The sequence below is a fragment of the Nannospalax galili genome, unplaced genomic scaffold (genome assembly GCF_000622305.1).
Source record: "Nannospalax galili isolate Female #2095 unplaced genomic scaffold, S.galili_v1.0 scaffold951, whole genome shotgun sequence".
NCBI classification, from domain to species: domain Eukaryota; kingdom Metazoa; phylum Chordata; class Mammalia; order Rodentia; family Spalacidae; genus Nannospalax; species Nannospalax galili.
This window is the reverse complement of record NW_008329324.1, coordinates 801,304-824,070: the sequence shown is the minus strand read 5'-3', so window position 1 is coordinate 824,070 and position 22,767 is coordinate 801,304. Positions and strand designations below refer to the sequence as shown.

At 50.9% G+C, this 22,767-nt stretch overlaps 1 protein-coding gene and 1 long non-coding RNA gene across 3 annotated transcripts; one reads left to right on the top strand and one right to left on the bottom strand.

The window, feature by feature from the left end:
- Positions 1-1,105: 1,105 nt before the first annotated feature.
- Xirp1 (xin actin binding repeat containing 1) lies at positions 1,106-11,044 on the top strand. Of its 2 annotated transcripts, XM_008836277.2 has the most exons (3): positions 1,106-1,241; positions 4,959-8,337; positions 8,765-8,960. In XM_008836277.2, exons 2-3 carry the CDS (start codon positions 4,963-4,965, stop codon positions 8,771-8,773), a joined length of 3,384 nt encoding a protein of 1,127 aa, XP_008834499.1. In that variant the 5' UTR covers positions 1,106-1,241; positions 4,959-4,962; the 3' UTR covers positions 8,774-8,960. The 2 variants fall into 2 exon arrangements, with proteins under 2 accessions (XP_008834499.1, XP_008834492.1); XM_008836270.2 differs by having other exon boundaries at positions 4,959-11,044.
- Positions 11,045-19,173: 8,129 nt separating this feature from the next.
- Positions 19,174-22,410, bottom strand: LOC115070920. The gene is made up of 3 exons (XR_003850025.1): positions 22,327-22,410; positions 20,170-20,338; positions 19,174-19,208 (listed from the first exon to the last, which is right to left on the bottom strand). It is a non-coding gene; the product is annotated as an uncharacterized LOC115070920 (long non-coding RNA).
- Positions 22,411-22,767: the final 357 nt, after the last annotated feature.

The following is a 22,767-nucleotide window of genomic DNA, read 5'->3' as shown; positions in this document are numbered from 1 at the left end:
AGGGACAAGAGAGGAGGGAGAAAGTGTCCAAGATGCCCTCCCCCAAGGCTGACAGTATGATGCGTATTGACTCCACAGGAACGATGGGCAACGCCTGGCATTGCCCCTGGCATCCAAAGGCACTTGGACTTCAGTGAGAAGACAGAATGCACTTGTACACAGAGAGGAGCCTGGGCTAGGCTTCCCACCTGGGACAAAACCTCTTCCGTGTTTGCTGTGGATGGTTCCCTGGCATCCCTCCACACAGGCATTTCTTAAGCTTGCCTGGTCCCTGGGGCTCAGGGTGACAGAGGAAGAAGCAAATGTGATGCCCGCTACCCCATCTGTGCCTGGGAAGATGATGACTCCAGGGTCAGAAATAACCCCACAGTCAGCTTCCACATGCCATGCTTCCCATCCCTTCCCGGACTATCTGGGCCCTGAGTCAGAGGGAAGAGTCCAGAAGTGGAAGGGGACCCAGGTCATGCGGAAGGGAAAGCACAGAACCATCCTTCAGATTATTTGATGAATCAGAGGCCTAGTCCTTCAGAAGTTCCCGCCAAAATTTTCTTCCCTCAGGGAAGGGCAGACCTGGGCTGTGGAGCTTGGGGAAAGACAGAAGACAGGCCAACTTTCTTTACACAGAGGGTAATAGGGGATCGGGAATCTGGGTCTTACTCTCAGAGGTGTCCCAGCTGTAGATACCGAAGCCTGGTCCTGCCCTCAGGGAGCCCTAGGTCCCTTGACACAGAGGTACATACATGGGAACAATAGTCTACTGGCTCACAGGATGAGAGGACAGAGCCATCCACAAGTCAAGTGCCCCTCCTTATTCATCCCCTCAAAATAGACTGGACACCCCCATCCACAGCTGAGTCACCCACCCCAGTCCTCCAGGCAGACTTGGGATGAGTAGAGCGCTCACCCCGACCCCGTCCGCCCCCTGCCCCTCCCCAGCCCAAAGGACATGTAACTGATTCCCCAGGATGGAAAAGTGACTTCCACAACCCCTAAAAATAACCAGACCACTTAATACTCTCAACATAGCCCCTCCCCCGCCCCCACCCTCACCCACCCCCATCCAGCCAGATAAAGGCAGCTGCCCGGCTGGCAAAGAACCCTAACCCAGAGCCAGGGTAGCGAGAAGGCGTGAGACCCAGGAGCAGAACAAATCTGACCCCAAACAAAGGACTTCAGCAGAATCTCAGATCCTAAGGCCACTCCTGCTACATACCCAACATATCCTGCCATCAGGACCCTCAGTGAGTACCATCCCATCTAGCCTTCCAGAGCCTGGCTGGTGCTTCAGCCTGGGGCCCTCTGGATCATGCAGCATGGGTGTTGAGAGTGGACCTGGACCTGGTTGGGGGGGGGGGGTTAAGAGTCATGTGGGTGCAGGTGCATAGGGGAGGCCCTCAGAAAGAAAATCCACCAGGAAGATAGCAAGAGTTTGTGTGAACCCTCAACAACTCTCAAAGTGGCTGCCACAGGCTGGGGCTAATCCATGACACAAGATTTCCCTGATTTGGTATAATCCAGAAAGACTTGCAGGCAGTAACTGAAGTTTTAATTTTTTAATTATATGTTTGTTTATTTTGTGTGTGGAGGGGTGTGCCACAGTGTAAGTGTGGCAGTCAGAGGATGTTTATTCTTCTTTCCACCGTATATGTGAATCGCAAGGATGACTCAGTTCCTCTGGAGTAAGACAGCAAGGACCTTTACTCACTGACCCATCTTGCTGGCTCTGTAGTTTTGATTTTCTAAATGCAGCTATGAGGCTCGGATATAGCTCAGTTGGTAGAGTGCTTGCCTAGCATGGATAAAGCCCTGGGTTCAACACCCCAGCACCACATAAAACCAAGCATGATATAGCATGCCTATAATCCCAGCTCTCAGGAGGTGGAGGCAGGAAGATCAGAAGTTCAAGGTCATCCTCAACTACACATCAAGTTTGAGGCCAACCTGGAATATACGAGAGCCTGTCTCAAAAACAAATAAAATGCAGACATGGAACCCAGGGTCTCGTCCCCTGAAAGCCTCAGGCCATTCCAGGGACTGAAGGAAGGAGGGACAAAAAAGAGCTGAGGGCATGGGGTAGAGGACAGCAGGTAGGCCAGATGTGGCCTGGGACAGACACATTGCCCAGCTGTTGTAGGAGACAGTCTTGGCATATCTGGTGCCAGGGATTTCCTCCCCAGGCTGGCCTGAGCCCAGCTCCCCTGTGCAGCCACCTGGGCGGGAAGACACTGCCCACAGGCCATTGTCTTGCCCCAAGGGAAAGCCCTCAGACCAGGTCTGGGGTGGCTCAGGATGAGGAGACCAGATATAATTCTGCCCAGTGGTAGACATCTGGAGTAGGCTGGTGCCAAAGAGAGGACTCCCTCCTCAGAGGCCTGAGCAGCTGTCCCAGCCTAAGAGGCCACATGGAGGACAGTTGGTTTTTGTTTTAGGGAGTTTTGCTTTTGTTTTTGATACAGGATCTCACTAGGTACCTCTGGCTGGCCTGGAACTTGCTATGCAATTCAGGCTGGCCAGGAACTCACAGAGATCTGCCTGCCTCTGGGATTAAAGGCATGTGCCCCCACATACTACTTTTTTTCTTTTGGGGGTGTGGGGGAGGACAGTTCTTGAGACTCACTGTATTTTAAATCTGGCCCCAATCTTTCCCCCGGGGAGTCTCAGCCAAGGAAGAGTGGAACTGGGAAGGCCAGGAACCAGGCAACCTGCCTCAGGCATTTGACCCCATTGCTGAGCCTTCTTGGAAGCTCCTGGCCCTTCATTAGGCCTGTTTCCCCTAACAACAAGAAGTTAGATTCAGTGGTCTCTGTAGATCCTTAAGTCTGACCTCTTTGCACTCTGTGACCCTAACAGGAATTCTGGAGATTCTGGGAATGGGGCTGGGGCCTTATAAGACATCTGCTCAGGCCACCCTTGTGGTGATAAGATGGAACAGAAATGGGGACAGGCACAAGTTTGTCTACATGGGGTCTCCTCATCTGCGCTCAGAGACAAAAGGGCCCACCCAGAGGGTTTACTTTCAATTCAGGCAGAAACCTCCTCAGGGCTCTGACACCCTTGGTGGACAGGCCAGGATGGGAATTAGGCAAGCACTCCTCAGTATCCTCTCTCCTCCTTCTGAGGCAGCTGCAAGGACAAAGCCCTACCTTCTACCTGTCACTAAATCCCTGTATCTGCCCACACCGTCAAGTCCCTTTAACCAGGGGAGATCTCCTGGTTGGCCTACAGGCCAGACCCCTGGTGCCTCAAAGGAGTCAGGAATCTTCCAGGAGCCCAGAGCAGTGAAGGAGATGACACAGGCATACAAGCCATGGGCAGCCAGGTCTCCCTGGCTGAGCTAAACCTCCCTCTCAGCTAAGGAACCCCCCTCCCTGCTAAGGCCAGGACCTCAGCTATATTTAGTGCCAAGTATGGGGCGGAGCAGTGGGTCAGGGCAGCAGGAGGGGGGCACATACCTCACATTTTTTCTTAATGGCCTCTGGGGACTGTCATAACACCTGTCACAAGGCAGATAGAACATACATTAGACAGAGACCAGAAGACGGCTGGAGGGGTGCAAGGCCACAGAGGGGTGGGGGTAGAGCTAAGAGGCACACTTTGGTGGAAGCTGATTGACATAGAGAGGGAGGGTGAAAAGGGAGGCATCAGAAGCTAGATTCTGGCTGAAGGCCCTGCCCCTAGAGACTGTGCTTGCAAGAACACAACAGAGGAGGGCTCTTCATGAACCAGGGACGGGGCTCCCATGTCCAGTCCCGTCCTGAGCTATCTCTGCAGAAAAGACCCTATTCCCATAGTCTATCACCACTCCTCAAGAGATGTCATCTTCATATTCTCCTAACGGTGCTTGTTGAGGAATAGAGGGGGCGCCATCCCCTACCCTCTTATTTCTTGGGGTCAGGCCTTCAGTGAGACCCCACTGTGAGATCAAGGCTTCACTGTCCAATTCATTCTGGAAGAGATGCTCTGAGCCTCAGGTGTCTCATCTTTAATTGAGACCCCCTTAGTTCAGGGACTGAATGGGAATGCAGATCCATTGGTAGAGCACTTGCCTAGCATGCACAAAGCCCCAGGTTAGATCTCTAGGTTTGATCACCATCCGCACAGAAATCAGTCACAGTGGTACATCCCAGTAACCTCAGCACTTGGAAGGTGGAGGCAGGAAGATCAGAAGTTCAGGGTTACCTAGGATCATTGGTTTGAGGTCATCTTCATTTACAGAGCCACTTTGAAGGTAGTCTGGACCACATGAGACCCTGTCTCAAAAAGGAAAACCCTGACCTGAATTTAGAATTTGGCTCTGCCTAAACATGAGCAATTTCCCCTCCCTAAGCCAGCATGGGCTGCAGACCCTGGGGCCTGGAAAAGGTTGGAGTGAACAGCCAGCCAAGAAGTCAGTTTTTCTTGGGAAAAAGTTTCTGGTCAACATGTCAAGTGTGCCCTCTGGTGTTTTGCAAGGGAATTTCACCACCATAGGAAATCACTGTGCTCAGTTTAGGGTCACCTTAAGTCAGGATTCTCCCAGGTCACTCACTGGAGAGTCCACCAGGGAAAAATTATTATACTTTGAGACAAGGGCTCCCTATAGACCAGGCTGCTCTTGATCTCACAAAGATCCACCTGCCTCTGCCGCCTGAGTGCTGGAATTAAAGGCATACGCTTCTGAGCCTGGTGAAAACTGATTTTGACAAAGGAAGGTGAAAATATGCATCTTCAATTTTCCCACTGGAGATTTGGATCTCTTGAGGGACTGAAGGAAACAGGCCATCTATTTCCTGTTTGATCCCCAAAACCCAGGGGATACTGGGAAACAGGGACTCACCTTGATGGATAGACAGGACTTGTCAGTCACAGCCAGGCCAGGACCCAAGAGGAGGGAGCTCTTATAGGAGTCACTCGGAGCTGCTGAGTCCCTGCCATTTGTCCCAGCTCTCGCCTCATTTGCCTCTCTCTGTTGTCCTCAGAAGGATGGCTGACTCCCAGACGCAAGTGGCTCCTCCACCCACCATCCCAATGATGACTGCAGAGGACTTGTCCCTCCCTCCTCCTCCAGCCCCAGAGGATCTGCCACCACCACCACCAAAGGAGTCCTTCTCGAAGTTCCACCAGCAGCGGCAAGCCAGTGAACTGCGCCGTCTCTACAAACACATCCACCCCGAGCTCCGCAAGAATCTGGAGGAGGCTGTGGCTGAGGATCTGGCAGAAGTGCTGGGCTCAGAAGAGCCCACTGAGGGCGATGTTCAATGCATGCGCTGGATCTTTGAGAACTGGCGGCTGGATGCCATTGGCGACCATGAGAGGCCAGCTGCCAAGGAACCTGTGTCAGGTGGTGACGTCCAAGGCACCTCTCGAAGGTTTGAAGAAGGTTCTTTTACCAACAGCACAGACAGAGAGCCAGCTGGACCCCGGCCGTCGGGAGGTGACGTTCAAGCGGCCAGACAGCTGTTTGAGACCAAGCCACTGGATGCACTGACAGGCCAGGAGGAGGCAACAAAGGCGACTGTGAAGGAACCTTCAGCCAGTGGAGATGTGCAGGGTACCAGAATGCTCTTTGAGACACGGCCACTGGACCGGCTGGGCTCTCGCCCCTCCATCCAAGAGCAAAGCCCCTTGGAGCTACGCTCAGAAATTCAGGAGCTGAAAGGCGATGTAAAGAAGACAGTGAAGCTGTTTCAGACAGAACCTCTGTGTGCCATCCAGGATGCAGAGGGTGCCATCCATGAAGTCAAGGCCGCCTGTCGGGAGGAGATCCAAAGCAATGCAGTGAGGTCAGCCCGCTGGCTCTTTGAGACCCGACCTCTGGATGCCTTCAATCAGGACCCCAGTCAGGTACGGGTAATCCGGGGAATCTCCCTTGAGGAAGGGGCTCGGCCTGACGTCAGTGCAACACGTTGGATCTTTGAGACACAGCCTCTGGATGCAATCAGGGAGATCTTAGTGGATGAAAAGGACTTCCAGCCATCTCCAGACCTCATCCCTCCTGGTCCAGATGTTCAGCAGCAGCGGCATCTGTTTGAGACCCGAGCCCTTGACACTCTGAAGGGGGAAGAAGCAGCTGAGGCAGAGGCCCCACCCAAGGAAGCAGTGATCCCTGGTGATGTCCGCTCCACCCTGTGGCTATTTGAGACAAAACCCCTGGATGCTTTCAGAGACAACATCCAAGTGGGTCATCTCCAGTGGGTGGGTCACCAGGAGAGTGAGGGGCTTATGACTGAGTGTCTATCTAGGGAGGGCACCTCACCCTTGCCCCTGTCTCAGGATGGCCCCCAGAAGGATGGGATGAAGGGGGATGTGAAGACCTTCAAGAATCTTTTTGAGACCCTTCCCCTAGACAGTATTGGGCAGGGTAAGCCCTCAGTCTCTGGGAGTGCAAACAGAGCAGAAACAACTGATTCTGTTGGGCAATTCCAGGGTACAGGCTCCCCCGTGTATGCCATGCAGGACAGCAGGGGACAGCTCCATGCCCTGACCTCTGTCAGCAGAGAGCAGATAGTTGGAGGTGATGTGCAAGGTTACAAGTGGATGTTTGAGACACAGCCCCTGGACCAGCTGGGTCGAAGCCCCAGTACCATCGATGTGGTCCGAGGTATCACCCGGCAGGAAGTGGTGGCTGGGGATGTTGGCTCTGCTAGGTGGCTCTTTGAGACGCAGCCTCTGGAGATGATCCACAGACGAGAACAGCAGGAACGGTGGGAAGAGGCAGGGAAGGGTCAAGAAAGCCCTCCACCTGAGGGCACCCCAAAGGGTGATGTACAGACTATCCGGTGGTTATTTGAGACCTGCCCCATGAGTGAGTTGGCAGAGAGGCAAGAATTGGAGGTCACAGATCCTACAAGTAAGGCTGAGTCACAGTCATGCACCTGGATGTTCAGGCCTCAATCTCTCGATCAAGCAGAAGGCTGTAGGGAGCAACACCTGCAGGTCCATCAGGTCCAGGCTGGGGAAAGACAGACAGACAGACACGTCTTTGAGACTGAACCTCTACAGGCCTCGGGCCGGCCCTATGGGAGAAGGCCTGTACGGTACTGCAGCCGAGTGGAGATCCCTTCGGGGCAGGTGTCTCGTCAGAAGGAGGTTTTCCAGGCACTAGAGGCTGGCAAGACAGAGACACAGGCATCCAGAACAAGCCCTGGGCCCATCCCCACAGGTTCTGTGCACAAATTCACCTGGCTCTTTGAGAACTGCCCCATGGGCTCCCTGACAGCTGACAGCATCCAAGGAGACAACACCCAGGAAGAACAGCCCAAGAGCCCTGCAGACCACAGGACCCCAGAGAGGCAGGAGACGGCAGCCAAAAGGACCCTCAGGACTCTACACAGCACTCCTGGCATCCTACACCATGGAGGTATCCTCATGGAAGCCCGAGGACCCGGGGAACTCTGCCTGGCCAAGTATGTGCTCCCAAGTCTAGGGCAGGGACATCCCTACGTAAGGAAGGAGGAGCTGGTGTCTGGTGAGCTTCCCAGGATTGTCCGCCAAGTGCTGCGCCGGCCAGATGTGGACCAGCAGGGACTGCTGGTGCAGGAGGACACAGCTGGCCAGCTCCAGCTCCGCCCATTAAGGCTGCCAGGTCCAGGTGACCCTGGGAATATTGAAGACATGGATCCTGAGCTCCAGCAGCTGCTGGCATGTGGCCTTGGAGTCTCTGTGGCAAAGACTGGGCTAGTAATGCAGGAAACAGATCAAGGCCTAGTTGCACTGACTGCCTACTCGCTCCAGCCCCAGCTAACCAGCAGGGCCCCAGAAAGGAGCAGTGTGCAGCTGCTGGCCAGCTGCATAGACAAAGGAGACATGAGTAGCCTACACAGTTTGCGGTGGGAGCCACCAACTGACCCAAATTCCATATCAGCCAGTGAGGAGTCCCAGAGGTGTCTCCCAACTGAAAGCATCATCCATGTCCCCCCACTGGAGATGGGTCACCTGAGAGGTTCAGGGGACACATCCTGCCCACCCGCAGCTCGGGCCATTGGAAAGGTGGTCTTTCCACCTGCAGGAGCTGAAGCCCCAATACAGGAGGCAAGAAGGCAAATAGACAGCAGTTATGCTGGGCAAAAAGGGAAGGCAACCCCAGGAAAGTCAGAAGGAACCGCAGCTTCCTCTCTAGGGTCTGGGACCCCAGGCCTCCAGGAAGCCATGCAAAGCCTACAGATGGCAACCACTGAGGCCCAAAGCCTGCACCAGAATATTCTAAACAGGCACCTGCAGGGCTCCACCTCTGCAGCCACCCCCATGTCTGTCCAAGATGGTCTTCTACAAGCATCAACTCCTGCCACTGGGGGTACCCAGGGCAACATCAGGCTTATAGCCAGAAGTGACACCAGGATCCCTGCAGCCCCCAGAAAGGTCAGTGGGGACCAGAAAGCAGTCCCCAGAGGGCTAGCTGGGGGGTGGGTAACTGTGCAGGATGGTATCTACACTGCTCACCCTGTGAGAACCACTGAGCCACCTGGGGCTGCCCAGCCTTCTGAAAAAGAGTCCCAACCAAGGGGCCGGGAAACTATCCTCTCCACTGAGGCTCCTAGTCCACCCCAGGCTGATTCAGGTCAGAGTCCTGGGGTAAGCCATCAGGAACCTGTGGGTCATACACAGAGGGCCTGGGGACCTCAGGGGAAAATAATGGCCCAAATCTGGCCAGAGGGCCTCCGAGCTGCAAATACCACTCTGAAGACTGCCCCTCTAGCTCACCACACTCCGGCCTCAGGGCCCCAGGCTGCAGGTGCCAACCTGCACTCCCATAATGCCTCTGTTCCTCCCCCTCCTACTCTCCCAGCTGCTGTGACAGGACCTGACCTCCCAGCTCAAGCCCACCATGATGAGGACTCCATCCAGCAGGTCTCCAAGGCCCTGAAGGACCCCCTTCTTCACACCCATCACAGCCCTGCTGGCCAGAGAACCCCTGAAGGGTCAGAGACAAAGAGTTCCAAACCAGAGCCCACCCTGCCTCCGAGGAAGAAACCCCCAGTACCGCCCAAACCTGCACATCTAACCCAAATCCACCCTCCTCAGAGGCTGCTCAAACCCTCAGCTCCATCTCCCAGCTTCTCAGAGGTACAACAAGACCACAAATCAGGTGAGCCAGATGCAACCAGCCCTCAGCCAGCTGAGGTTCCCAGGACAGCAAGCCAGAACTGTCAGCCTCTGACTGGATGCTCCAGGAGACAGACCCATCCTAACCATCAGCACCAACTCAGCACTGTGGTCCCCAGGCCCAGCAAGGGTCAGGCAACTGGCAGCAATGCCCAGAATCCTGAGTCCCACAAGTCCAACACTCTCAACAGTGACTTTACCTCACTACAGAGGGACCCCAGTCCCCCAAAAGGACAGTTCATAGAATGTTCCAAGCAGGGGACTCCAAAGAGCCCAGAAATTCTTCAGGGCAGTCATCAAGAGCTCCAGGGCCTCCTGAGCCAGGTACAAGCCCTGGAGAAGGAGACTGCCCACAGTGTGGATGTGCAGGCCCTGAGGAAGCTCTTCGAGACTGTGCCCCAGCTAGAAGGGGCTGCCCCTCAGGCGCCTGCTACCCCACAGAAGACTGACACTTCGATGGAGCAGGCATTTGGGGAACTGACTCGGGTGAGCACAGAGGTTGCAAGGCTGAAGGAACAGACCCTGGCCAGGCTGCTTGATATTGAAGAGGCTGTGCACAAGGCCCTAAGCTCCATCTCTAGCCTCCAGCCTGAGGCTCACAAGAGGGACCATGCCCAGAAAACTCCAGAGGAACCCAGTGCCCTCAAAGTCAGTGTCTCAGTCGGCAGCAGAGTCAGGCCCGGTTGTTCAAGCCAGGAGGTCAAAGATCCAACTGTAGTCAAGAGCCAAGGCAAGGTTGAAAGCCATCCTGTAGAGCAAAGTCAAGCCAAGACCAGAAATCACACAGAGAGCAGAGATCAGGCAGCCTCAAATGTCCTTCCTTCCAGGAGGCTGGAGACATCAAGAAACGATTCTGGCCTCCAATGCATGTTGCCCTCTAACAGTGGCTCCCCCTCCTCCCCAACTTTCATCTCTATACAGTCAGCTACAAAGAAGCTTCAGGAAGCTTCCAGTACTTCAGACAGCAATCACATCTCAGGGAAAAGCACGCATGCAGCTCAGGACATAGGCCAAGCTCTGCTCCACCAGAAAGGTATCCAGGACAACGCTGGGACAAAGGAGGTGATCACTGAGTGCTCTATGCCCACTGGGCAGCAAAAGAATATTCTGGAGTTACAGGCTGGGTCAGCTGGCTCCCAGTGCTATGGAGCCACAAGAACAGTGACTGAACAGTATGAGGAGGTAGACCAGTTTGGGAACGTAGTCCTCACTTCCGCTACCACCATCACAGAGCAAGCAGAGCCACCCAGGGGCCCAGGCCCACATCTCCGGCTCCGCACTTCTCCCTTGCTGAGGCAGTTCCTACAGAACCCCACTGGGTTCAGCAGTGGCCTGTCAGAAACAGAGATGGCATGGGTACCCTGCGGTCACTTCCAATGAGCTGCCCAGTGAGCCTCTCCGTCTTCCATCCATCTTGGGTGACTCCCCCAGGTCAAGGACCAAGAAGCATGGGTCTTCTGAGAGCTGTGGAGGGCTATTTGTCTTGTGTCTTTCCAGTTCTTGCAAAATGGACAAGAAAAGTGAAGCCCACAGAATAATGCAGGCATGGGATGGGACCTGACAGCTGCTTGTGGAGGATGTGCAGACACACACATGCTCCTGATACAGGCCCAGTCCATGCTTGCACCCATGTGAGTCTGCACTTCATTTCCAAGAGTTGGAGAGACTCCCCTCTACCATGTCCCTTCACCATTGGCCTTTATTTCTTTTATTATGGAGTCTGAAGGTCTTCACCCAGCCACTTCTTAATACCTGGTGAAGACCAGGCTTACTGGACTGGACATGATGCTAGTTTCTGTTAGGGATTTGTCTGAGGGTCCCAGAAAGGCCTGGTCACCTGCCCCTTCATCACCAGTGGTCCAAAGTTTACACAGAAAGTCCAAGCAGTCAACAACGTTCCTAGAAGCCAAATGCATTGTCCTCTCTACCCCTACCACCCCCACTCTGTACCCCAAATGGGAAACGTGATCTGAATAAACCCAAGGATGATTCTCTATTCTGTGTGTATGCCTGTCCCAGAGTCTGTGTTCACATGGAAAAAAATTCATACCACCACAGCTGCTCATTCTAGCAACCCCAGCATTATTGCTGAAAAGCTACCATTCTCCAAGATGAAGACCAAGAAACAGAAATTTCCTTCCCAATCCCCTGTTCCCCTTGTCTTCCTCGGAGTACAGAAAACAATAACATAGCCAGACCTCTACAACACAAACACACAACACACACAGACATTCACACAACACACACACCACAGACATCTATACAACACACACACAACACACACAGACATTCACACAACACACACACCACAGACATCTATACAACACACATACAACACACACAGACATTCACAAAACACACACACCACAGACAGACATCTATACAACACACACACAACACACACAGACATTCACAAAACACACACACCACACACAGACATTCACAAAACACACACACAACAGACAGACATCTATACAACACACACATAACACACACAGACATCCACACAAGATACACACACACTCACACAACACACAACACATACACTCACATGCCACATAACACACACACAATACAAACACACACTCCTATACACATCAAACACAAACACTACACACACTACACATACACACATATACATAACACATATATATACAGAAATATATATATATATCACAGACACACCCACCACTAACATACGCACACATACTATATACACACACACCACTGACACACCACACACATACCATATATATAATACATATCACACAGAGACATACATGCATACCACAGACATGCACGCTACCCCCACTTCCTCCAGCCTCCCTCATGGTGCTCTTGGATGTCATCCTAGGGCCGTTCTTAGTATCCTGCCCAGAGTAGGAAAGCAACCCCACCAGACCAGAGAAGGGGAGGTAGGGGCCCCTCCCACCAGAATTCCCATGCCCAGGATGGCTCGACCACTTCTTGTTCTCAGTGGGTGCTTTGTGACAAGCAAGAAGTGGTTCTTTGGGAAGAAAGCAATCAGATCCTGACTGGAAAATGCAGTGATTTGGTGAAAGCCCTTTTCACTGCCTTTCAAAAACCATATGCCAGGCCTATTGTAGGTCACAGGGATGACAGCAAGTGTACTGGGATCCTGCTGTCAGGAAACTGATGTTTTTAAAGATGAGGAGAGGGGGAGGCTAGAAAGATGACATCAGGAATAGGGTGGTTGCCTAACTGGGCTGCCTTCCCACTCCAAGACTGCAGCTGTGACACATAGAAGTGTGACCATGACAAAGGATAGCCTGAGAGAGGTGGCAAGGACAGGCCTCCCTATGGAAGAAATTTGAGATCTGAATGCAAAGAATCAGCTAGCAACAGTCAGAGAGGAAGGTTTGGGAGGCAGAGAGAACGGAACTCACAAAGTGAGTAGCACAAACTTATAATCCCAGCACTGCTTGGGAGGTAGAGGCAGGAGGATCTCTATGAGTTTGAGGCCAATTTGCTCTCCATACTAAGACCCTGTCTCAAAGAAACAAAGGGCTTGGGAGGGGCTGGAGAGATGACTCAGGAGTAAAGAGCACTGGCTGCTCTTGTAGAGGACTAGGGTTTGGTTCCCAACACCCACATGGGGACTTACAACCATCCCTAACTCCAGTTCCAGAGGAATCTGACACCCTCTTCTGGACTCCATGGGCATTTTGCAACACAGGTGCACTCAAATACCGGCAAAACCCTTATCATACACATAAAATAAGAAATAAAAGGCATGGGAGTAGGGATGTAGCTCAGTGGTACTTTGCCTGAAATGCATAAGGCCCCAGGTTCAATCCTCAGTACCATACAACAACAACAATAATAAAGTAAAATAAAACCAAGTCTACATGTCTGGGCCACATGTTCCCATATTTCCAGGCCCCTCGATGTCTCTCTACCTATCATGAGCCCTCACTTAGTTACAGGCTCCAAAGCTTAACACACAAGTGTTTCTTTAATGTAAAATGGTCATGATTATAGTGCCTACAATTGTGAAGATGAAGTGAATTAATAGAAGTTAAGTATTTCGAGGTAATGCTATACCTGTATTACAATTTGTGGGAGAGGTTGTTTTCTTATTTCGACTTTTAATAGACTTTTTTGAGATAAGGATTTCATTATGAAGTCCTATCTGGCCTAGAACTTGCTGTGTAGACAAGGCTGGCCTCAAACTGACAGAGGTCAGCCTGCCTCTGCTTCCCAAGTGCTAGGATTAAAGATGTATGCTACCGGTGCCCAACATTTTTTTGTTTGGGTTTTTTTTTGGGGGGGGGGTGATGTTTGTTGTTTTGGTTTTTTTTTTTTTTTTCCTGTATGAGTGTTTTGCATGCAAAGTATGTAAGTGTGCCTGTGTGTGCAAACCCAGGAAGGCCAGAAGAGAGCGTTGGATCCCCTGGAACTGGAGTTGTAAGCACCATGTGGGTGCTGGGAACAAAACATGGGTCCTCTTCAGGATTAGCCAGTGCTCTTAACTACTGAGCCATCTCTCCAGCCCATTGTTATGTTTTGTTTTGTGAGAATATCACAGAGCCCAGGTGGGCCTCAAACTTGCCAAGTAGCTGAAGATGATTTTGAACTCCTGATCTCCTTGTCTCTACCTCTCGCGACCTGGAATTGCAGGCATGCGCCACCACTGGAATATTTTAAAAAATATATCTCCCTTCTCGCCTGCAGGAGAATCCTGGTGTTGTTCATTTTGGTTGCACGTCAAGTTAAATGAATACACAAGTGAACAAAACGACTGCGTCAATCTGCGGATTCACCCCACTGGCATTCAATAGCGCTTCGTGCCAGGATCTGTTCAGGGTGCTAAAAATAGAGATGAACAAGGCGGGATTTATCCTTGACCTCGTAGGACTGAAAGAGTAGACAATATATAAGCAAATTAGATCATTTTACACGAGAGAAATACTGCGAATGAAAAACAACGTCAGTCCACAAGGGCAAGCTGCTTCGGGGAGTGCGGCAGCAGACGTGACCTAAATGACTGAGGCGCTGGTCGCGTGTGCAAGGAGGTGACAACCTAGCGGGAAGACGGGGTGGGTGAGCGCAGCTGGGAAACCCTGGGTGCTGGGTGCTGGGTGCTGGGTGCTGGGTGGCCCGCCCAAGCCCTGCACACCTGCAGCCACACCTGCCGCTGCACCTGCCGCCCGGCCGGCGCTCCGCCCTTCTCCAGGAGCTAAGAGCCAAGCCAGCCGCGCCCAGACCCCGCCCCCGGAGCCGGCGGGGCGTGGTCCCACAGCCGTCGCCTAGGTAACGATGACGTCGCGGGCAGCAGAGTTCGGAACGTTCAGGCAGCGGCTGGTTGCCGGGAAACGCCCGGCAGGCTTGCAGCCAGGGACTGGCTCCCGGATCAGACGCCGGGCGCCAGGACGCGCCGTCCTGGCCAGCCCTTGCGCGGAGCCTCCCTCCTGGATTCCAGACGGATGCCGGGTTCCGGTGCTCACCCACGTTCCGGACCTCCCTCCCTCCCAGCAGGGCGCCTCGTGCCTCCACGATACCCTCTGTCATTGCTTCTGTCTGGATTCGTCCTCTGTCTTCACAGCCATAACTCTGCCTCAGGCCACCATCCATCTCCGGCCTCCGCAGTGATCCTCTGGGATCGCGTTGGTCCTGCACCAGGCAGCCAGTACTACAAGCAGGAGTTATACTAGATCAAATCAGTCAGCTGGGCCGAGTGGTACCAGACCTGTAAACCTAACTGATCCGGAGATTAGGGCAGGAGGATGGCAAGTTCAAGGCCAACTTGGGCAATTTAGGGTTAAGAGTTGGGGCAGGCGAGATAGTTTAGCAGATAAAGGCCCTTGTGGTCCAAGCCTGGCAACCTGAGTTCGTGCCTCAGAACCCACATAAAAGGTAGAAGGATAGAATAGACAAAGCTGTCCTCTGACGAGTCCACATGCAAGCAGTGGCACGCAGATCGTGCATACATACAATAAGTATATGTTTAAAATTAGTTCTAAATGTTAGAGCCAGGAGTGGTGGCACACCTGTAGTCCCAGTAGGTAATTCCACCTGTAAAGTCTGACTTGTGCACCAATGAGTTTATTAGATTGAAGGAAGAAGAGGACAAGTTCAAGGCCTGTCTGTACTACAGAGTTCAAGGCCAGCTGGGTAACTTAGTGAGAGCCCCCCCACCCCCAACTTAAAATGTAGGGCCAGGCATGATAACTCACACCTATAATCCCAGCACCTGGGAGGAAGAGGTAAAAGATTGCTGTGAGTTTGAGGCAATCCTGGAAACACAGTAGGGCATTGTCTCAAAAAGCCATAAATAAATAAAAGTAAATAAGTAATTTTTTTTTAAATAAAAAAATGGCTAGGGGCTGGAGAGAGAACTCAGCAGTTAAGAACACTGGCTGGTCTTGCAGACGGCCTGGGTTTGGTTCCCAGCACCCATATGGCAGCAGCTAACAACCGGCAGTAACTCCCATTCCAGGAGAACTGATGCCCTCTTCTGGCCTCCTCAGGCATTGCATGCATGTGGTGCACTTCTGTACATGCAGGCAAAACACTCATACACATAAAAATAAACCAAAACCAAAAGTGTTTACTGCTAGAGATATGGCTCAGTGATAAAGTATTTTTCTTAGACACACACACACACACACACACACACACACACACGCCACTCCTGCATCAAATGTTACACCCCCCCACCCACCCACTGGCTTCCTAGGTTATTAGGTCTGGAATCTAAACTGTCAGGAGCCTGTAAGACCAGAACAACTTGACTCTCTGCATTCCTCTCACTTCCTTGCCCCCCATTACTCCTTAGTCACACTAGCTTTCTATATAAAACATACCAAGCTGATTGGTGCCCCAGGACCTTTGTATTTTCCATCTCCCTTTTCCAGGAGGCCTCTTCTCCCAGATCTTTTGTAAATGAGCTCCTTACTCAGTTCTCAATCCAAGGTCCCTTTTGACAGACTTTCTCTAACCTTGGTCTTGTGGTATGGTTTTTTTCCCCTCAGGGCAAAACTTGATCTTCCCATCATCATCTTGGAGGTGAGGTTACCTCAGTTTGGTAGCCATGACAACTAATTGAGCAAAACAATACAGTGCTAGCTAGTTGCTCCTTAATGGAGCAGTTAACTTTCCCTAATAGGAGGGTGGGGAGGGTCACAGGAGCCTCACTTGGAATTCCAGCCCTGTCTCCTCCCTACCCCCCACCCCAAACTACAAGTGATCTTGGAAGATACTAGTGTGTATACAGGAAGCAGAAGATTCCAGGATGCCGCTTCTGTAAGGTCATCAACCATGATGAAGTGGGACTTTTCAGTGATACAGAAGTTTGAGGGTCACCCACGCTACTGTAAGTAATTGCTCATCCATGCTCTGTAATAAATTCAATAAACTCAAGAGTCCACAGAGTAAGAGTTTGGTGGAACCCTTACTTTGTTCTGTCATCAGTGACTCATCTGTGGTGAGTTTGTTCATTTCTTCCCAAGAAAAGTTAATCCAACACATGCCCCAGCCCTTTTCTCCTCTCTAAAGAGAAGGGCTTCCTCCCAAATTTCATGCCCTTTCAAATTTTCCCTAAAATCTATCAAAATATAAACTGAAGGTGCTTGAGAGATGATGGCTCAGCAGTTAAGAGCCCTTGTTGTTCTTGCAGAAGAGCCAAGTTCAGTTCCCAGCACCCACCACGTGGTCAGGTGACTCACAATGGCATGCAGGGCTCCAATCCCTCATCTGGCCTTTTAGGTCACCTGCATGCACATGCATATATATATATATATATAATTTTTTTAAATCCTTCTTAGGGGCTGGAGAGATGGCTCAATAATTAAGAACACTGGCTGCTCTTGCAGAAGACCCCAGTTCTAATCCCAGCACCCACATGCAGCTAACAACTGTCCATAATTCCAGTTCCAAGGGATCTGATGACCTCTTCTGGCCTCCTCAGGCACTGCACGACATGGGTACACATGCATGCAGGCTTAACACTCATACACACATAAAAATATAAATAAAAATAAAATATAAAGTTAAAAAAAAATCCTTCTACATAGCAAGTTTCAGGCCATCTGTGGCTACAGGGAAACCATGTCTCAAAACAAAACAAAGGATCTTTAAGAATATAAATGGGGTTCTGGAGAGATGGCTCAGCAGTTAAGAGCACTAGCTGCTCTTGCAGAGTGCAGAGAATCTGAGTTCAATTCCTAGCACATGGTGGCCAACAACCCTCTGTAACAATCCTCTGTTCCAAGGTATCTGAGTCCTCTTATGACCTCCAAGGGCTTTGCAAGACCACCTATAATTGCAGTTCCAGGGGATCCAGCACCTTCTTTTGGCCTCTGTGGGTGCTGTAGGACATGGGTGCACTTACAAACATGCAGTCAATATACTCATACACATAAAATAAAAATAATAAATAAAATATTTTGCCGGGAGTGGTGGCACACGCCTGTAATCCCAGCACTTGGGAGGCAGAAGCAGGTGGATCTCTGTGAGTTCAAGGCCAGCCTGGTCTACATAGTGAGTTCCAGGACAGCTGGGGCTACAGGGAGACCCTGTCTCAAAAAGACCAATAAATAAATAAACAAATAAATAATAAATAAATAAATAAAATATTTTTAAAAACAGAGCCAGGCACGGTGGCACTCACCTTTAATCCCAGTACTTGGGTGACTGAGGGAGGTGGATTTCCATGAGTTCAAGGACAGCCTGGTCTACATAGTGAGTTCCAGGCCAGGTGGGTCTACAGGGAGACCCTGTCTCAAAGAAACCAAAAAAGAAAAAAAGAAAAGCTAGATCCAGTATCATATAAAGTCTATAATCTCTTTGCCCCTACCTGAAGATGGGAGGCAGGGACAAGAGACACCCTACATAGCCTATGTAGCAGTGAATGATCAGAGATACTGACTCAAAACAATGTGAAAGACCAAAACCAATATCCAAAGACATCCTCTGACCTCTACACATATGCAGCAACAGACATACACACACAAATAGTGACTTCCACAGAGGCAGGGACAGTGCTTGCTGCCCCGCCCACTCAGGGACTACAGTTGGCAGTCACCTCAAGGATGGTGAATAAATAAATCATGAAATGAATGAATGAACCTGTGCCCTGACACGCTGGCGCTGGCTGCAGGTGCCATGCTCTTCGTGCATTATAACTAAATGACCTTTCACCTCTTTTCACGATAACTCTTATTTTGGGGTATCTGGGTATGTCTTCATCACTAAAGTCCTTTATGCCATTTGTCACACTGCTTTGCATTCAGTGGGCACTGAATTCTGGTGCAACATCAGATAGAATCACACAATGATGACTTACAACATCAATTCCTGAATGGCTTTCACCCCTCTCTGCTGATGGCCTTAGGTCAATATTTCCTCCTTTTTTTAAAATTTATTTTTATTCTATGTTGTGCTGGATAGCTTTAGTGTCAACTTGACACACCTGGGTTGAGGGAGCCTCAGTTGGGGAATTGCCTTTATTGGACTGGCCTGTGGCCATGTCTGAGGGGCATCTTCATGATGAGTGATGTGGGAGGGCCCAGCCCACTGTAGGTGGTGCCACCCCTGGGCAGGTGGGCCTGTGTTGCATAAGAAAGCAGGCTGAGCAGGGGACAGGGGAGCAAGCCAGTAAGCAGCGTTCCTCCATGGCCTGTGCTCCAACTCTTGCCTCCAGGTTTCTGCCCTGAGTTCCTACCTTGGGCTCCCTGATGAACTGTCACCTGGGAGATGTAAGCAGAATAAACCCTTTCCTCCCCAAGTTGGTATTGGTCGAGTATTTTGTCACAGCAATGAAGAACAAACTAGGATAATCACCTTCATGAAGAACCAAATCTCTTTTCCTTGTTGTTCAACCTGTTTACCAAGGATGAGTCCAAGAACACAGTAGGCACTCAATTCATGCTTTAGGGTGAATAAAGATTTGTCTTTCAAATTGTCATTGGAACCCAGTTTTACTACTCTTCTCATTGTTGAGACAAAATACTTGACAAAAGCATCTTAAGGAAAGAAGGTTTATTTGGGATCACAGTTTGAGGGCACAGTCCATCGTGGTGGGGAAGGCATGGCTGCAGGACCGTGCAGGACCTGGTCACATTCAGGAAGCAGAGAGCGATGAATGCTGGTGCTCAGCTTACTTTCTGTTTTATTCAGTCAAGGACCACAGCCCATGGCATGGTGCCACCCACAATCAGGATGAGTCTTCCCACCCAAATGCCCCAACTCTAGAAATTCCCTCACAGATATTGCCCAGATGGTGATTCTAGATCCCATCAAATTAATAATGAGATTAACTGTTACACCTAGTGTTTGTATTACAAAGTGGCAGCCAAGTTATAGCTTTTTAAAACTACATTAATTTATTTTACTTATTTGGTGGGGGTGGGGGAGGAGTACATTTATGCCATGCCATCCGTGTGCAGATCAGAGAACCATTTGCAAAAGCTATTCTCTCCTCCCACCATGTGGGTCCCAGGAATGGAACTCAGGTCACCAGCCTTGGCTACAAGCCTCTTTACTGACTGAGCTATCTCACCAGCCCTAGCTTTTTGTTTTCTTTTGGGGAAGGGAGGTCTGACAGTTTCCTACTATAAAGGGTTTTGGAAAACCCAGTTTGCCTTTTCCCATTCTAAACTCTGGGAATATCCAGACGATGTGGTTTTGATAGGCAGGTCTTGGAAGGAGGAAAGTGGCTGCAGGGAATGGAGCTTTGGGGAGGTACAGCAGGCAGCAGAGGGTGCTGGAACCCCTTAGGGCAATTGCAGGGACCTGGGTCAGAGGTGGCCCTGTAACTGTCCTGGCAGAAAGGAGAATATTCTAGCTGGGCATGGTGATTTGTGCTTTTAATTACAGCACTCAAAGGCAAAAGCAGACAATATCTGTGAGTTTAAGTCCAGCCTGGTCTAAATATGTAGTTCCAGGCCAGCCAAGGCTACATAGAGAGAAAGACCCTGTCAGAAAGAAAGCAAGAAAGGGGGGGAGGGAGGGAGGGAGGGAAAAGAAAAGAAAGAAGGAAAGAAAGAAAGAAAGAAAGAAAGAAAGAAAGAAAGAAAGAAAGAAAGAAAGAAAGAAAGAAAAGAATGAAGACATTGTAAAGAATACTTGTACCTTGCCTTAGGCTATGGATCCTAAGAAATTGGAATTTCCCCAGGAATCTCATTGTGGAGGGAGGAAAAGCCTGAAGCTCTGATGCCAGTCAGAGGAGGAACTTGTCTTCCAGGAAGAAATTTCCCAGTCCCAACAATTTGTCAGACCACCTCAACATGTGAACCTGGAGCAGAGACAAAGATGGGTCAGCGATGGGTGGGGAACACACCTTGATCAAGACTGCTGGGTTAAGTATCTGGCTTGCCCTCTATTTAAACTTAAATCTCATAAGGACCCAAACGATGGACTTTATGTGTTCAATGGACTCCTTTGTTTTTCTCATTGTGGCTACACTGAATAAATCTCTTTTCTCAGCTTTTCAGTATTTCTTTGTTAAATTGCTCTACTGAGGGTGGGTGGCAGAGCAGAGCTTGTCAGGGGTACCAGGGATCAAGCTCTGACGACTCCAGTAACAGCCCGGAAGCAGCATGCAAACCTGCTAAGTCTCAGATTCTTTGCTTTCTTATTCATAAGGGCATGCCATGCGATCTCTCCCAAACCCTGGAGCCTATACAATCTCTCTTCCCTTTGTCCACTTTTCTTTGAGGGTGGTTGCAGGTGCCATTCAACCCAAGTCAGAGAAAACAGCCCAGAGACCCAGCTGCCCTGCCTCCAGGTTCTGATAGGCTTCCCAAATGGTTCTCTCTCCCCTAAACCCCTACATCTCCACTGATGATCCATGTGCTTGTGTTTCTATAACAGCCTCCCCAAACCATGGCTCCTCCCATCCCAGGCCTGCCTCTTCTCCACCTCCACCTTAAAATTCCCCAGCTGTGGGCGGTTCAAACCCTTCCTGGCAGCTGCTGTGTTTATCAGTCCTTCCTTCTAGGGCCTGTTGTTTTTCTGTCCTAACTGTGTCACACTATTCGATTTGGCCAAGGGCCAACCTACCCATTAGGTACGGTAGTCATCCTGCCTGAGGCCTGAAATACTTTTAGGGACCTGTGAAAATGTTGTCACTTCTTTAAAAATCTGAAGGGGGAAAGAAGAGTTTTCAGACAAAACAAATGTTTCCTTTTTGCCTTTTGTTTTGCTGTTTCAGACTGGTCTTGCTATATAGCCCTGTCTGGAACGGAACTCATTATGTAGACCAGGTTGACCTCAAACTTGCAGTGATCCTCTTGCCTTAGACTCTCAAGCGCTGTGATTTACAGTCATGTATGTGCTACCACACCTCATAAAAAAATGATTGTTTTTGAGACTGGCCTTGAACTCACTGTGTAGGTGAGGATGACCTTGAATTTCTGATCCTCAGGTCTCCACCTTGAGAAAGTTGGCCCCTGAATGCTAGGCAAGCATTCTACCAACTGAGCCACATCCCCAACCCCTAAGAAAATCTTTACTATATAGCATTCACATATTCATCTTTATTTTACCACAGTTATAGGGTTGATAGGGAGAGAGACCCCTTTGAAAGTAGAAGTGTCCAGGGTCTACAAGTCCTAAAGCCAACAAAAACGTCTTTCTTTGGCCCCAGCCTCAAAGTCCTGCAGCCCTGCCAGAATATGCTGTGCGTCTCCCCAGATGCACCCTGCTCTCTCTCTCTCTCTTGGTACTCTCTCCCAGCCCTGGTCGAGCAGTGGACTTAGATGCCATGCTAACTAACTTCTGGGGAAACTTGACTAGGTTCAGCCAAGGACCTGAACGCTGCACTGCCTGGAGTGGCCCAGGAACAGGTCCTGGGAGCTTGCATGGGGGAGAGGAGCGGAGAGGAGGGGTAGGTCCTGGGGAAAGCACAGCACCAGATGGGTGAGGGGGTAGAGTGGAACTACCGCGGTGCCAGGACCTGCAGCTGTTCGGGAATGTGCTGTAGGGGTCGGGTCCTGGGGAGCACACAGCCGGGGAGGGCTGGGTCCTGGGGGTGGGGGTGGCACAGCGCTGCAAAGACTCGCAGGTGCCTGCAGAGGGTGTGCAGGTGTGCGGTGGGAGGCGGGCCCCCGGGAGCGCGAGGGGTGGGAGGGGTGGGTCACCAGGGCTTGCAGCCGAGGAGGGGAGGGGTGATTCCTCGGGGCGGGGGGGGGCGGCATCAGGGCAGGGGCGGATCGTGGGAGCCCGCAACCAGGTCCTAAAACCCCGGCCCCGCCCACCCTCCTCCCTAGTTAGGTTTCTTACGAAAAAGTGTGGCTGAGAATTCCCAGAAGGTTCCGGATGTGAAGTCACTGGCGTGAGGTCACCGGCGCCGTTCCAGGAATCCAAACCTTGTGGGCGAGAAAGGAAAGGAGCCAGAGAGAGAGAAAGAAGTCTTGGAGGGTGAGGGGTGGGGGTAACTAGCTCCGCTGAGCCCAGCCTCCTCTCCCAAAGAGATTGCAAGGAAGCGATGCTTCACCCTGCCGTACTTTGAGAAAGGCCGGTTGAAAGTAGAGATAACCGAGCCCTGTGAGCCAAGATCAAAAAGTCCGGTAGAACACGCTGTGGGGGCAGATGAAGCAACAGGATTATCTTCCTTTGTTATCGGGGAGAGGGTCTGCGGGTTTGGAGAAAAACTTGCAAATATGACCAGAATTTTAAATGAACATGCCCTTTGACCTAACAACTGTACATCTAGGGATGTGT